The 17643-nt window shown below is 34.7% G+C and overlaps 1 protein-coding gene across 3 annotated transcripts in view; it reads right to left on the bottom strand.

The window, feature by feature from the left end:
• Positions 1-17643, bottom strand: part of LOC123307633 — a 35620-nt gene that overhangs the window by 9381 nt on the left and 8596 nt on the right. Inside the window, exons 2-3 of one of the 3 annotated variants that reach the window (XM_044890019.1) lie at positions 8025-8074; positions 858-929 (exon numbers count right to left, since the gene is read on the bottom strand). The exons of 1 other annotated variant lie outside the window; for it this stretch is intronic. In XM_044890019.1, the coding sequence (XP_044745954.1) occupies positions 858-923 (66 nt within the window). In that variant the 5' untranslated portion in view covers positions 924-929; positions 8025-8074. The remainder of the gene's footprint in view (positions 1-857; positions 930-8024; positions 8075-17643) is intronic. One more of the 3 variants, XM_044890021.1, reaches the window with a different exon arrangement.

Genomic DNA, 17643 nt, shown 5'->3' with positions numbered 1-17643 from the left:
GTTTTACGTACCTCTTGTAGCACGCGATGTTTTGAAAGACCAATATTTTAGAAAAATTTCCTGTAAAAAAATATCAGTCCCACTGTTTCGTAAATCATATTGCTTTTGGAAGAAGAAATTTTCAATAAGGCAAAATAAGCTGTGCAATTTAAAAAATTTATCCAAAAAGAAGTTTTTGGTTTCAACTGCCATTTCCCAATTTTCAGTTTATAAAGCAATCAAACATACCAACAAATCCGCAGGTTACCCCCATTTTAAATCAAAATTCTCGAATTTCACCCATATCGTTTTTGAAGAGGCTGTTTTTTGTATAACAGTAAATCAAGAGCGGAAAGGAAAAATGAATTTTTTGCTCTAATTCCAATCGGATGGTTATTTTTCGTGGAACGGGCAACTTATAAAGGCGCAAAGAGATATCTTTATAATTCCTCCATAAATGAAGTTAAATTAGTACAGTACAATCGCGATAACGTGAACAGAATAAAACCAGGGTTGTTCACAAAATAGAGGTTGTTCATGTTACCGGAGGTCACTGAAATACAAACTCCACAACATATTGCTATACAGATTTATTATCTTATAAAACTAAAACACATTTTAATCGACGATTCACAATGGTTGAAAAAGTTGTGAGATCTTAGTTTGCACTTTTTTGGCAGAAACAATGTTGTTCACGCTATTGAGCCGTTCGAACGAGCGAGTGTTCACAGTATGGCGATTGTACTGTATTATTATTCAGTGTGAGAGTACAAATCTGAAATATTTGGCTCTTGAAATCCCATATTTTACATTTAATAGATTTTTTATGAAACAATTTTTCAACCCCCAAATCATTCATTTCAAAGTTTTCATATTACCATGGGGAGTTTGTAGATATTGAGTCGAAGATTGCAGGATACCTGCGTCTTTTTCTTCATTTTCATTAGTTTCTGCAAAAAAAATTCGCGATTATACCTTACATACAGAAGACAGAAAATTCGTCAATTATTAGTTACTAACGAGAAATTATATTTCAATTCAAAACTGCATTTTTTTCGGTTACCTATGTTAAGCTCGAATTTTAATAGGACTTTGTAGCATTCGATAATAATAAAACACCAACCAGATATTTACTCGTATGGTATCTATTGAATAAAAAGCTCGCAAACATTCCATACAGATTGAAAGTTTCCAACATCAAATTCCCTAAATTTCCCAAAATCTTCAGTGGCAACATAGTAATCATAGAAAGTGCAGTCAGAACTGTCAAATTGATCGTCATGTTGGAAGTGGCGCTCGCCCAAAACCCCTCACTCAATTTATGCCTTGTCGACGTTATTTCGTATCGCCTACGCCACTGCCGTACGGGGCCCCTTCAAAACCCGAGGTAGGGGTTGAAGGCCCCGGGCAGATGGGGGCTCTCGAACGAAACGGAGGGACCGACTGCCTGCCTGCCTTCCAGTTCGCTCTTCTACGCTCCCTCTCCCCGATACTGAAGGGCGACGTACAGGCGACGCTCAGTTAGGAATGAAACGATACAACGTTGTCAGACTGTGCTCGCTATTCGGAATACAAGGAGGACGTGGAAATTTGAGATTGATTTTGGATTCAAATTCGAATGAAATACAATACGATGCTTTCCTTCGACACTTTTTTTCATATCTCCTATTTGTTGATATATGGTAACACTTGAGAATATTTGAATGTTTATCTCCAAGATTTCATAGTCAAATATTAAACTGAAACGTATCAATAAGATATTGACGAAAGCGGAGTATTTCTATAAATTAATATCATGAAGAGACAGAAAAGTTCAGCAACCAAAGAGCTTTCTTCCGGCGATTTCAGATTAGAATGTATTATTAATAATTATAAATGATAGATTGTGAGAAACAAAAATATAGAACATACTCAACCTAACTGAGTTTTAATGTGGAATACGAACGGATATAGTTCATGTTTATTCATGCTAAGTATTTTGAATGAGTTTTTATGAAAAGTCCTTGTTACCATATTTCAGTACCTATATTAATTTTTTATTTCTCAAGTTCTATCTAATACATAATGAAACAATAATGAAGATCTCATTCTTTCGCCTATTCTGAATTGATTACTTCAGTAAACAAAATTTTAAATTCTCCATCAAACCGACAACATTCAAGTTCATTATATCCAAGACGTATGGATATCAAAATGAGAAGAAGATCGAAAAAATTATATAAATAAAATGTAGAGATTAGGTGAGATTAGTCATGTTCATAGAACGGATGCTGGTTCAGTTTTCTTTACTTCATCCACAAGCGATCCATATAGCTTTTCCTCATGTTTTTAATGGGGAATGTAGGTCGAGAAACACGTCACGTCAAATTTTTTCAATCTGAGTACATGTTTCATTCATTCAATAAGGCACCTAACCACAACAATGAATAATCACAAAAATTGTAGAAAATACATACAAATTTTAGAAAACACATAAATAATAAGATTCAAGAAGCTGCATGAACTTTCGAGCGAAAAAATTTAATGAAATATTTTGTAATAATTCCGAAAAACACTGCGAGTTGAAAAAAACTTGATGAAAAACTGAAATAAATCAAAAGAGCCAATAATTTTTTTCAGAGTCTGTAATAGTTCTTATCATAATTAATTTATAATTTCCGTAGATTTTGAAAGTATTGAGTTTACAAGTGGAACCCACATTTTCACTAAATAAATAATAATAATCCTCAGGATAATAAATAACTACAAGATATCAATATTTCCCAAGACATCACAAATGAAAATGTTATGATTAAAATATAATGCCCAATTATCAAAATAAAAAAGAAAACAAAAACGAAGGACATAACAGAAGAAGATACAAGATTCAATAGAGCAATTTGAGAAATGTTTACCTATGTGAACTGACTAAAAATTTACATTCGACAGAATCTATTAAACCGCTTTTAAATGATGGGGAATTACCAACTTGTGGCGGAATGTCTATATTATTCCTTTTTAATGAGAGTAGAGGAAGTTTCGTTGAAACGTCAGAGCTCAAAATTGCTGGTACGGGAAACATAAAGCACTCGTTGTTGGAGTATTGGTTCGAACTGAAATTGCGACGTTGCCGTTTCGTACGATAATTGTCGGTATTTTCCGAATAGGGAATTTTCAGGAAGTTTTGGCGTCCTCAAAAACCAATTGAGGTTTGGAAAAAGGGATGAAAATATGATTTCAATTTGACTGATATTTGATTCAGAATCTCTAATTTAAATTTCTTCAGTTTGCGTTTTGGTCTTGTATATTCTAAAATTTTTGTAGAACGTTAATTTTTTTCCAAACTGATTAACTAAAAATTGAAGCCGTAACAACATTTGAAATTTCAGAAAATGATTAACTTTTTATTAGGTACTCAATTTTAAACCTTTATACTCGAATAGTCTACGAGACAATTTGTTCAAAATAAAATTTCAGAATTTTTATGATTTTTTGGTTTCGATATTAAGTTCATTTTTGGAAAGATTTGAAGAAGGTCATGGAATTTAGGGTGGAAGTTGTCAAAGGACTCTTCAATTGATCGATTGAAGCCGAAAGCAATGGGATAAAAATTTCGAAAAATTTTATTTATTCCGAATTTTTCATAGAAAAGTCTTGACCTATATTGTTCCTCGTATTCTGAATGTCCTGAAATGTAATATTTATATGAAAACTAGGGAGGAAAAGTTCGAGCCTTCCTCGTAATTTTTTTTTATTTCATTTCCGATTTTGAATGGTCCTTTCTCACAATTTTAAATAGACAAAAACACTATTATCTTTGAATTACTTTGAGTGAGGTTTATCATCAATAAAAAGGCATAGCTTGTCCTAAGGTGTTCTAATTTTGTGTGAAATTCCTCTGATTCAAACATTTTTCTGCTTTTTTTCGAAAACAACAGCTTGCTTTTCTTCTATCATTAAGAATTAAGGGTTGAAATTTCAGGATAATCGATTATTTATTGCGTACTTATGTTGAACACAAGACAATTGCCACGACCGCAACCTCTCGCACGTTCAGGATAAGACAAAATTAATGATTTCTCCCGAAAACTGAAACGAAAGCATTTTCATTTCTGACCTTTCGACATGCTACAATCGAATTTCCGAATAAAATAGACCCGGCGAAGAAAATTAATAAATCGTTCATTAACAGCGTAGGAAGGTATAGGGAATTCCATATTTCAGCTGTGCCAAATCCGAATACACATCACATTTTGTTTTTGCCGGTTGGGAAAACGTAGAGCGTATCCATGGGAACGGCCGTGCCGACCAATGGGAACCGGCGGCGCCCCACCAACGCATCGAACAGTGATTTTCCAATGTTTTATATGGAACAGGAGAGCAGCGTTTTGCCAGCTAAGAAAGGGATTGGAGTTTTTGTTCGAATAATAAGCGGTTTCTTTAATTTTGTCGGAAAATCAAATGAATTGGGGGTTACCTCCATTTTCGTCAAGTATTTCTATATCGTGAAAATAAACGGAGAAGTGACAGATTCGGAAAATTCATGACACGTCAAAATTTTTGAGTATCGCAAATATTTGAAAGATGAAATTTTTCCGATAACAATTATTCGTTATTTTCAGTATTACTATTACCACATTAATATCACTAGATTCCAGAAGTTGGGTATCACTTTATAAGTGGATACTCCATAGTGTTCGTAACCAAATCATAGTCAGCATTATGGAATCTTTAAAATATTTTTAGTGCTTGATTCCGAAATTAAAAACCAAAATGTTTATTAGGCCATTTTTATAGTAACTTCTTTCATTATTTTACGCTTGTTACACAGATTTATATTCCGAAGCGCTAGAAATAGTTCAAAGTCCACTATTTCAAATTTAAATTGAAAGAAAATAAATTGATTCTCCGGGTGAGGTTTGAACCCCAGGTTTCACGTTCGTCACTTGCATAGATTAAATGAATTTTTGAATTAATCTATGGTTTAATCCGAATTAACTGTAATATACCGTAACAAAAATCTCATGCAGTAAAACTGATGTAAAATAAATAAAATTTCGAGTTTCACGAGTCTAACCTTAACATTTTCAAGAATGTCTGTCTCCAAATTTTTTATTCCATACGTATTTTCATGTCTCAATATGGGCCAATTAGATCCAAGTACTGGAAGAATTTTTTCGCATGTGGACTGTCATCGACTCCAAAAAGCGATTACACATAATGGAAGGAATCTTAAATTCATCCTTAGAAAAAGGCAAGGCTTTCAAAAATTTAACTTTTTTGTGGATACAAAAAATCTGTTAGGTATACTTAGATATAGTTTGGTGAGGGGGTTACAGTTCACTGCGACCTTAAGGTCTATTGTGCCATCCATCAGAGCTGTTCTCACAACTGCACCAAAAAAATCTGTTGCTTCATAGAGTGATGCGATGAAATTGCTATAAGTTTGAACTTTACGCATTTTAAGTAGTTTCAGGTAGACAGTATTGTAAATACAATCTACATATTGAGATATATAAAATAAGGAAGAAAATGTAATCATGTGCCAGTCATACTTTTGACATGTCGATTTGAACTTTAAGGCCGATTCCTCTTAAAAAAAACCATCATGAATAATAAAATAATACCGAGGCCAAAAACACTACTTTAGGCTTTCGATGAGTTGAATCGGTACTACCCAACCCTGTTAGAGATCCGTTCTAACCTCACTTGTGTTAGTATTGTCCATAGACATATAGACATGGACTGTGCCTTCCCTTTATATCTATGCATGAAATACGGTCAAAAAAAGTGACAGAGAGAAATGCACGTCGGGCATGCAGTTGTCTTTTTCTAGAATTTTGATTGGTCCACACTCACCTCTATGTGAACAAAAAAGAGACAGGTAAATGCCCGACGATCATTTCTCTCTTTCTATGAAAAAGACATTTTCATGCTGACATTGCTCAGTCCATGTCTCTATGTCTATGATATTGTCGAACCATAGACACAGAGACATATGTCTCTATCTCTATGTCTGTGTCGAAATGACATGAATTTGTCCACTTTTTCTTTTGAAACATGAAAATTAATAATTTTCTCGGGCTTTTTTAATATTTTCCAATCTAGCTCCCCGGGAGTACTTGATGAGCATGCTCAGGTCATTTGTTTGGCATTTTTCGCGGTCCTTGAAATAAGTCGGTTTGCACTCAGATAGCGGCTGATTTTCCCCTCTAACCTTTCCCACTCGGTGCTTACGAAATTATGTATACCGTCTAATATAGTATAGAACTTGTTCTTTGAACCAAATTTCATCGAGTTACATCCAGTGAGTTTTCAAGAAAAGTTTGCCTATTTCTAAGTCCGGTACCAGACGATTCTCTCAAGTGATCCTTGAGTTCATGCTCGAAATTCATGCAAGTCAAAATAATCTCGAAGGAATTGATCTCCCCGCAAAAAAATATCGCTGAGCTCGGAGATAAGGAAATCACTCCACAACAGCGACGAACGCTAATTTCGCCCTGATAAGATATCGAATGCATGGAAAGTACGAAACGACAGCATTACGCCACAACTCCACGTGTTCCATTCAAACAAATACAACTCCATAAAGGACATGACCAAGAAAGTGGCGACATCCCGCATCATCTTCTCGAACAAGTAAAGTCTCCACGCATAGCTATTTCACCACGCAGATACTCTCGGATACCTTCAGAATTCTATTCATAGGCGTCCCCTCGTAGAGCGGCCCGATCGTTGGAGCATTACGTACGGCCTTTTTTACCGTCCATGACATGAAATTTCCACTCGGCAATATTCGTGAACGATCGTGCAGGATACCAATACGTCCAGTAGACCGAAACGCAACGATCTTGAGTACGACGATTTCTCTTATCGTCGGTATATGGAGGCCCAGGCAAGGGAGCGCTATACGGTCGACTTTCGCCCGTTTCGAGCTTCGAAATAACCGACCCGCTGGCCGTATTGAAGACGGCGAACGCGTCATGGCTATGCGCTTACCGAAGGCAACGTTGGCGTTTCAACTTTCTTTACACAACCGTTCCGTTCGAACGTAGGTCGCCGGATGAATTTTTAGAACTACTCAGCAACTCTGCTCTCATTGGGCGCTCACTTCGGGTCTATATGCCTCCAAGACGTCATCTAAAAATATTCCGCTGCGCCATCAATTCCGCGAATTAAATGACATGACAATTCTATGATTCACTCAGACATACTCCGTCCTATTTAACAAGGAATGACCAAAGACGTTAACCATCGATAATACGATGTGAAGATTATCTACGATGACCTATTAACGTCGAGTTTCTATGATATCGACTATTCGATAAAGGACTGTGTGCTTCATTATTTTCCTGAAAGGTCTGAACAAATAAGCATTAAGTTTTCCTAATACAAAAATTTATATATCGATCCAGCGTCGCATGTCACCTCCAGTGTTCATGCTCATACGTCTGAGTCCAACCAATAAACATTAGTCATTCCCTAAAAATAACCAGCACAAGCGGTCCGTAGGTAGTAGGATACAGGGGACGGTTAAGTAGGTATTGCTGCGGAGGATATTTTGAACGTTTCCACTGCCAGGCCGATGGCGTGGCTCGACGAGAATTATCTACCAACATTCCTTCTAACGGCAAACGGATGCAGGCTTCTATCGGCCCCACAATGAGGTTGAATAGAAAGTTCTCACCGAAAGACGGTTCAGGTACGGTTTCGGCTCTTTTTCGATGGACCCTTGAGGAAGAGAGGTAGAGACCACCTCTGGTTTTTTTTCGGTTATAGATTCGTTTGAGACTTTCCCATGCAGCCTCCCGTCCATGAATTTCAATATCATTTTCTTATTCTTTTCACGATTTGAAATATGTACATACATAATATCCAAAGAATTTTATCGATATTAAAAAACGATAAGGGTGATAGGATAAGAATAACTTGAAATGAGAAAAGGAAAATACATCTGCACACTTTAAATTACCCATTTGAATTGATATTCTTCAAATTCAATAAAAGAACATTAAATCATACAATCATAAGGACTGATCAATATTTTAATAAAAAAATATGCCTACCTTCAAAGTTCTCGGTCAAATTAATCGGGTTAACTTCAAGAAATTTGCTTCTGGAAAGATGAATAGGAATTAGATATAGAAAATAAGCACTGGAAAAATAGAACACAAAAAAATATGTTGATGAATGTGAATAAAAAAAATAGGAATGAAAAAAGCATTAATGATTATGCAACGACGTTTGTATAAAAGGCGCTTCCAATTTCATTCTTTGAATTGGCAATGCCGCACAGCAATCAGCCCACCTCGAGTTTGCGATTGAGTAATGTTAATCGATAATATTTTCTACTCGTGCATTAAGAGTGTCTTTCCCACACTTGTTAACAAATTAACTATAGGTATTTATATTATAACTGCATCAAAACATGAAGAATTGCGATAGATCACCTAAAGCAGATCAAATTTAAAGAATTATTCCAATTCTCGAAAATATCTAACGAGCTTTCAAAGAGAATTCGTTGTCGAGTGGGATATGTTTTAAAGGTCTATACATATTTTGTGATACAACGTAGTAGGTATACTGTATTCACTTTTATTTAAGCACTCGGTTGGCCATGGAAATTTGACACATTACACTCTGTGTAGTTTAGTAGGAAAATGTGAAGTTATCACGCTTGTCAAAATATTTTTGGGTTTTAAATCATCGCTATGTTGTCTGTTCTACGTAAAAGTCTCAGTAATTACGTATTTTATCACTAAGTCAAATTACATCGGAAAATATGAAGTCGAAAATATGAGACTAAAATAATTGACGTTTATAAGAACTGCTTAATGGCATACAAAATCTAGTTATTTGTATGGAAAATACAAGAGATCAGTTTTAAATATATTTATTTTTGCTATGGAAGAAAATTGAACATAATATGCACTAGCTAGAGGAAAGTTAATGTTGGTTATCTTCTTTGGCTAAAGGTTGAATACGTTTGTTGTAGATTTAAAAAAATCAACCCCAAGATGAAATACATCTGATGCAGCGGTTGGGAATGGGTATCTCTCGAAGGAATTAACGGATAATTACAAGAATGTTAAACTCTTCAACAAAAATCATCTTGCATCAATGGAAGTAAAAATAATTAAAGGAGGTTAAACAAAAATTTCACATGAATTATCAATTAACAGGACAACTAGCTCGTGTTTATAGCTGTTTATTTTTAATACTTTGATATAATAATAATAATTATATATTTATTGATCTCAGCAGACATTTACAATGTATAGGACAAGTCAAATGAAAAATAGAAAAATTAATTCTCTGGAACTTATTCTACGATGACATTCATCGAAAATCCTGCAGTAATTTCTTGCATTCGTTCACCTTAAAATAAAATTCCCAAATGCCACCACTTTTTTTGGTCTCCCAATAGAAGGAAATTCTTTGTCATCCTCTTCATTCACAACCTTTCTGATTGTAGAAATATTCAGCCAAAACATGATTCGTTTAGATTCAGATGAAACTTACATTGAATATGTTTGCTACCGTCTGATATATTGTAGATATCAAAATATCAGGGTTATCTACCTACTATTTGAATGAGCGGACCTGAATTCTAAATAGCATGCACTTCCTTAAACCCTGTCTTCTCTTTTTTTCAATCACTTTGGGCATTTTCGTTATATTAATAATTGATATTAGTTGTAGCAACGGCGTTATGACATTAATGACATTTCATGAGTGTCAACTTTACTCCATTCTAGTTAAAAAAGTTGAGAAGATTATTTCATAGTCAAGAGAGTGCTAAAATAAAAGTGAATGGAGTATACTTGTAAAGCTTCTACCAAAGACCTAGATCTATGGCTTCCATCAATCATTTTGTGGTTATCTTTCAGTTCTGACACAACTTAGGATTTTATTATAATCTGGTAGTAACGTATGTTCAAAAATATTCGTCGTCATGTACCTAAGCGAACTTGAAGCTGGCGCTCAGCTTGTATCACCACCGAAGTGTAAATATGTACATAATGGCATTATAGTCATTTCAATTTTCCATATGAAGTTTTTTTGCTTCTAGACTGATTCACGAAAACTGTAAAGCTTGCTTGATAGTTAAGTCCAATTAGAAAGATAACCACAAAAATGTTATGATAGTAGCATTCGTTACATTCAATCACAGACTGTCAATCTTCACTGTCATTTTGCACTGAAGTGAAGGGCATTTATGTCTAAAATTACTCTATAGGTCATCGAATGAGCAGAGAATCCAGTGTGGACACAGAAAATCAACCTCCTAAATTCGAAACATTACAGGTCGTCGAATACTCCCCCATTTCGATTCGAAAACATCCATACATCGAAAACCAGACGTTTCGTCAAGTTTCATCCATATATTTCCACCCCTCCTCAATTCGGCATGTAAAATCGAGCACAGTTACAAAACTATTAGGGCTCCGTCGCATTCGTCTTAATCTCATCCCTGACCTAAGATAACCGTTAACGGACTGACCCGAAATCGCGTCGTATCTACATCCGATTATAACGTCCCTGGGGGCAATCGGAAGACGGACAGTTAATTAAAGTCAGATAAAACACTTTTATAGTGGCTCCGCAATGAATGAACGTTTCTTCCCTCTTTTTCCGTAACTACCCAATCTAGCCAGCCATGAATGAACGCCGCAGCATCGACTCTCATCGAGAGATGATCCACCGACCGTCGAGCCCTAGGGCGTCCGGCCCATAATTCGATTCAAAATCGACAAAGCATAAACAGTTCATTAATCACTCCGTAACCGTAAATATCCAATAAAAATCGACATTCAACGAGCACGTGGTGTCTATCGTGCCGGCACACTCGTCGTTTCCGATTGCATAATTGTAAATTTCATAGTAAATGAAAATGATAAAAATAACATTCAACTATCCATAAATTAATCAGATGAATACGGAACGGTGACGTAAAGATTTCGTTATGAATGGAAGCATAAAAATGTAGAGGATGCGATATCGGACACAACAGTTTATTTGTTGACATAGGTTAATTTATGATTCATTACATTATTTGGAATGGTAATAGTATTTTTATGTAAATAGTAGTGAAGATAAAAGTGAACCACTTAGACACGCTTCGTTTGGCGATAAAAATGCGACTGCGATCGATGATTTTATTGTTTGTTTTGGCTGATCTTTTCATTAATCTGTGGATCGTATGTCTGTCATAATTTTGAAGAAGCTTCAAATTAACTTCTATGATCACGACGATACCTTCATTGACACCCCTTCAAATCCTCCTTTCTATGGTTCGGAAAATATAGAATACCGGTAACGTTTTTATAGGAAGAGAATTCATAAATTATGGTTTATTAAGATTTAATCACTTCAATGATTATTTCAGTGGAGTATTTTCGCATTCAAATTGTTCAATAAATGGACGTCCAATACAATATCGTTAAGGAGACTAGCAAGTTTTCAAAGATACCTTAATTCAAGATTGAGAATACTAATGTCAATGATATTGACTTCTATAGTCCATTGAAGAATGATTTGACATATAGGGTGGCTATGGAAAATCGAATTGAAGGGTATCATAGCCCATAAGTTAAGATTTTGTGTTGTGTTGAGGAATTCAGGTTGGTATTGTGAATCTATGCACTAAACGAAGATAATTTGAATTTCATACTGCTGTTTATGTTCTTAATTTGATCCTAATTGGAAACATCTTTTATCAATTTTGAATGCTAATTCATATGCACTGAATTTGAATATTTCTTCTTTTCATATACTTTTCTAGGATATTTATATATTCCAGTTCAGTGATTGAAACTACAGAAATTATTGAAGATATTTTGTGTGCGTCTGAACTTTCCAAGCCTACTGGAATGTTAATCATTCTTGAGTGGACTATACTTCTTTTGCGATATAAATATAAACGGATTATTAAAAAAGTGGTACATATTTATGTGCGAAAAGACCTCTCATGTATGGAATCCTCAGATTTGAAAATCCTTTCCGAATTGAAGAACAAAAAAGTTGAAGAAGTATATGTAGGTATCCAGTGATCTGGAATGTAGCTCTAAGATCAACTTTTACATCCATTCAATAGAAAACGAAATCTTTGTGAAAAACTACATAACTTCATCCACTAAAGGCACACTTTAAAATGTCAGTTCAAAAGATTGTATTTTGATGATTAAATCTAGTATGTGCTGTGTAGTAGTTCCAACGTAAATATCGCTCACCACACTATATTTTTGTTCGACGCCACTAGGAGTTTTTTACTGGATCAATTACATAAATAATAGTGTTTACTGCATAGGTTGTAACGAGGCTCGTTTTCCTTGAAACATTCATTGACATTATCAACAGTTTAAAAGTTTTTTCTATTTTTCTTTAATGGAATCTCCACTCTAGAACTTGTGGAGAATTACAAAACCTACAAAAAGGTTTATCAGAGACCGAATTGGCCATTTCTAGAGAAAATTCAGAAAAAACTTCTAAAAATCCGTCATATTTCAAAACGACATAATTTTGATAAATTTAAAGCTGAACAGACAATCTGGTTGACATAGTAGGATATGATGTACAGGGTTATTGTCTATTGAGTATATTAGAATCAATCACCCGGTCGATGTATGGTTCCTGTACCTACAATCGTTTTATATATAAATAATTTGTGTATTGAACATCAATAAATAATAAATCATATTAAGAGGAGTTTATACCACAGGACCATCTCGCCATCCGTATAAGGCGTAAAGGGGGAAAGACTACCAGAATGTGGGGTGTTGCCAGAACACTTGAACAATAAGTAGAATATCACAATAGTTTCCACTTTCATCGAAATGAAATGGCAGCACTTAACGAACGCCTTTTTTTGATTTCACCAGGATACCATTGTAGCCAATGGCAAGACATTTCAAGAAATTTTTTCATGTGGAAATTCATAGAAGAGATAATTTCACCTCGGAAAGTTAGTAACATGAATGAGCATTTGTTCTTCAATGAAAAGAAAAAATTTTCATATTTTTTTTCCTTTCCGAGGTGACCAACTGATTGAATTGAATTATAATGAAAACCCGATATACATAAATTAGTGGTTTCTGACCTAAGATATTAATTTTCTCTTTTTGAACTGACCCCTCTCAAAGGTTTCTCAATTATCTTGAAAACTTTCAACAAGTGTGAAACTTTCGATACTTATCATCTTATCAAGTATAAATAAAAGATCAAAAAAAGAGGCTGTTCTTGGGAATACTTATTGAAACAACACCACGAAGCGATTTTACTGGGGGGATACACCAGGTTTATTATAATTAATCTATTCTTCCTTTATAGGAAGGAAAGGCACTTGCCAATTTGCTTCCCGTTTATATCACTACAAATCCTTTTCAACCTGTCATCGAACCGACACATAAATCCAAACCTACCATAAATATCATCCTCTCAGGTCAACAGATAAAAAGTGTAAACAGACTCATCGAGAAGAACCTCAAACATAACAAATAACAATAACACCAGTCGCGTGCTGCTACCATTCAGTTCTCCGAGAAGCTAAGATAACAATTAAATGGTTGTAACCTGTCTGCTACTTGTAAAACATCATAAAAGGTTAAATTGCCTCTCATCAATCACTCCGATAGTCCAGGCTTATTACTGACCTTTCGTATGCTGCGATGACGCTGAAGATTCTCTCAATAATGCGGAACCGGAGGAGGAACAGGTACCTACGTTACTTCCGACTATTTGATTGATAAATGTTCGGTTTCGACTTTTATCTAGTTTCAGAAGGGAGTTGTTTCACCAGTAGTTGTACTACGCTTCAACAGGTTTACAATTCATCTTCCAGTCATGATTTGAATCGTTTTATGGACTGAAACGAATCACTGACAAGGATATGGGTATAATAGGTATACTTATTTATTCATGTGATGGATAGTGATTGAAAATGATCTGCAAAGTTTCCCTAATTGTTGTATTGTTGATATTACCAGAATCTTCGAAATACGTAGTCCCATTCTTTAACTATCTTTCACATTTAAAATATAGGTTTCCGTATATTTGTGTCCTACAAACGTAGAATGATTCTTTGTGGATTGATGTAAAAGTGAATTCTAGATGCATACATAGATCATGAACGATAATGCTGAATCTATCAGATAAAAATTCCCTTTGAGGACAAAAAATTTCTACAACCTGAACTCATACTAAGAAGGCCATGAATCATGAATTTCATTTTCAAATTGGAAAAAATTATATAGAATATAAATTATTTTTCACTATTTTAACGAAGATCGACTCTAATGTAGTTTATTTGACTTTCATTTCAAAGAAACCGCATCTTATGTTGAATGCAAAAACATATTATTATGTTTATTTTGTCATGGGAATCTTTCGTAAAATAAAGAAGATATAAGCAATTTCCGAATATCATATAATACTAGCTGACCCGGCAAACCTAGTTTTGCCATTTAAATTATTTCTAGGGTAGATAATAATAACTAACTCATCGTGATTGCTCGATTGGTCGTAAGAAAAAGGAATGCCTTTTTTTCTGTTCTGTACAATTTTTTTTGGGAATATTTCGTTATATAAACCTTGCCCTAACAATAATAAACACAACAAAAAAAGAATTGTCCAATTTGGTGCGATCGTTTGAACAATAAAGCATTTTGAAGTAAACCATAGATCCTCTTTTATTAATATAGATATATTTCTGATTTTTCATTATGAATCTAGAACAAAAGATAATAATACATATTAAGATTTTAGAGACGTCTTGTTGGAGGAATCACAAAGGCAAAAGCTTTTCGTCAATAAACGGAATGCCTATCTGCTATTGGAAGATAGTAGTGATGAGCATCGAATTTGTCAACATCCTGCATACCACGGATTCGTTTTTTCATAAGAACCACATTTATAATATACATAAATTTCTCCTTTTTCGTTCAAATTGGAAAATTTTTTTTTTCTCACCGAAAAAGTGTTTGATTAAATTGAGTACAGAACTGGAGTTCAAATAAACTCATTTGAAGAAAAATTTACCGTAGGTGAAGACTCATAAACCTCCGAAAAATTATTATTAATATTATTACAATTTATACAGAATTCAGATCAATATGCCAATAAAACTCGTCATAAAAAAAAACCTCATTCTTTATCATTGTAACATAAAATAGAAATGGAAGAACAGAACAAAAATCACAGAAAAAGCAAAAAAAAATGCAAATACATTTCACTGAACTTCAGCTCCAAAAATCAATGTTATAACTATTTCTTGTGAACCACTGTAGTCAAGTATATTCTTGAAACTATTCACAGACAGTGCACTAACAACATTGTCGGTATATCTGCAAATACCGAAACAATTTGATCAGAGGGGCCTTGCCAAGGTTAAAACATTTTTTATTTCAATTTTGAATAGTAGCTCAGAGTAGCCGAAGATTTTGAAAATAATAATATTCAGGGTTAGAAAATTTTCGGTACCTATTTTGGAGTGTATTTCCGGTGAAATCAAGAGTCATTACCATACATTATTTCCAATAATGAAAGTTCAGAATATAGCAGGAAAAATAATGTTTTATTGGCAATAAAACATTAACATGGAATATGGAAAATTCGATTAAGGAAAATTAACGGCATATAGAGAATTTCGTTAATTATTATTAATAGACATTAATTTTACTTCTTAATTCAAATTTCGGAATATTCGATGTCAAATTCAACCGGCTGTAGACATTCTAACTCCCGAAACAAAGATACTAGGGACTTTCTGTCATGCGCATTATTCGTTCAGGGCCAAAATCCTATAGATTCAGGCATCTGAAATTTTTGTCGATGTTTGAAAAAAAAAACCATTCCAAGTTGAAAAGTATCCATTATGATGAGCCTTCGGCAAAATTTTGTGTTAATGACATACCCCATGAGTATTACCGTTTTCGAAAAAATCAAGGGTCCCACAGACAGGGAAGCCCTTCTCCTATGAAACCTTAAAAGCGCAATTTCAATAGATTTCAAACAAGTGCATGAATGAGATCTAGGTCCCACAAGACAGGTGGGCAATATTGTTCGTTCGAAGCGTAAAATTGATTCTACTCTTCTGTCAACACCTCATTCCTCCCAACCGAGCCCCCATACCTCTAAATCCTATCAATGAAAGGCGCCGGCAGCTCATTATGGTGATGATCTATAGTCAATCCATAAATTGCGTGAGCCTTCATTCATAAAACCTGTTCGACGGAGATAAAAGAAGTGGCAGGGTAAAGTTACGCTACACATTCAGTAAATGTAAATACCGACTACATCTCAAACAATTGAGAGCCGTCTGGCGCGTGCCCGCTGTCACTTGTCGCAAAGCCATTAGATTTAGTAGTTCGTTCTACCGCGTGAGTAGCCAATAATGCAATAAAAACGACGACAGGCGGAACCGTAATGGTCATGACTGCCGGTGTCAATATCAGCACAACTTTAAATACCTGTTCTTTCGTTCGGACACTTGGAATCTATAGAATAGCTATCAAGGGTCGAATTTTGGAGCTGCTGGTGAATTTTTCTTTCAACACGTCAACACCTTACAGTTCATGTAGAAGATGCAATGGTTTAGGGATGATAACCAAAGATGCGACAAGAATGCTGGGGGTGGTTTCTTGTCCGAGAACTTTACTAATTCAGGAAAAAAATATGGCATCGGATCAAATTGCAAACCTCTTCTAAAAGATGGGATTTTCCTGAACTTGAATGAGGCTGTATGCTACATATCATCTTTCAGTTCATCTGACCAGTATTTCACAAAATTATACGATGCCCACATATTGGTGGTGATTGTTTCTCTGAATTTTTTGGGGCTACGTCGGGGGTTCCACAGGGTGGCAACTTGCGGCCCTTACTCTTTTCAAAATTTATCAATTATTCTCGTGAATGCCTGAGATTCTCCTACTGACTGATTTTTGCTGATGACTTCAAGCACTTCAAGATTATTGGCCCTCCTATTGACTGTGAACGATTGCAGAAAGACCTTGACTCAGTTGAGAAATGGTTTCAAGATCACCATATGATTTGGAATGTCGAAAATGTGGTGTTATTTAGTGTACACTGTGTTGAGAGAGAATACAAGATTGACAATCTAACATTGGTCAGAAATGTAAAAAGCTTGGGGTGCATCTTCAGGCTAACATGAAATTCAATGTCCATGCATTATATTATATATGTTGTAAATGAAGCCTACAAAATTCTGGGCTTTATAATTAGAAATTCTAAGCACTTCAGTATTGGCACAACAATTAAATTTTGTAATCCTTTGGTACCTTGAGTATGCATCAACAATATGGGCTCCAGAAGCTGAGACCAATACCTATCAATTTCATTGAAAGTGTGCAAGAGATATTTCTCAGATACTTATTTTTCGAAAAAAATACAATGTATATCCTTTCCTTATGCCTACAAAGAACTTGCCGCTAAAGGAATTCAACCTGCAGTCTTTGCAGACGAGAAGAAATATACATTGCATAATTTTTATACTCATATATGAAGTAATTAACAATGTCAAGTAGAGAAAATATTATTTGATAAACTTCATAGGATTCCATCTGCCTAAGATAAACTCAAGAATGGGGAATTATCCTCAATTTGTTGTTGCAAGTTTGAACTGAATAATTATGAGTTTCATTCATGATTTTTTTCAAATGCACCGCGGAA

Source organism: Coccinella septempunctata, chromosome 2 (assembly GCF_907165205.1).
Source record: "Coccinella septempunctata chromosome 2, icCocSept1.1, whole genome shotgun sequence".
NCBI classification, from domain to species: domain Eukaryota; kingdom Metazoa; phylum Arthropoda; class Insecta; order Coleoptera; family Coccinellidae; genus Coccinella; species Coccinella septempunctata.
This window is presented reverse-complemented; position numbering and strand designations above follow the sequence as displayed.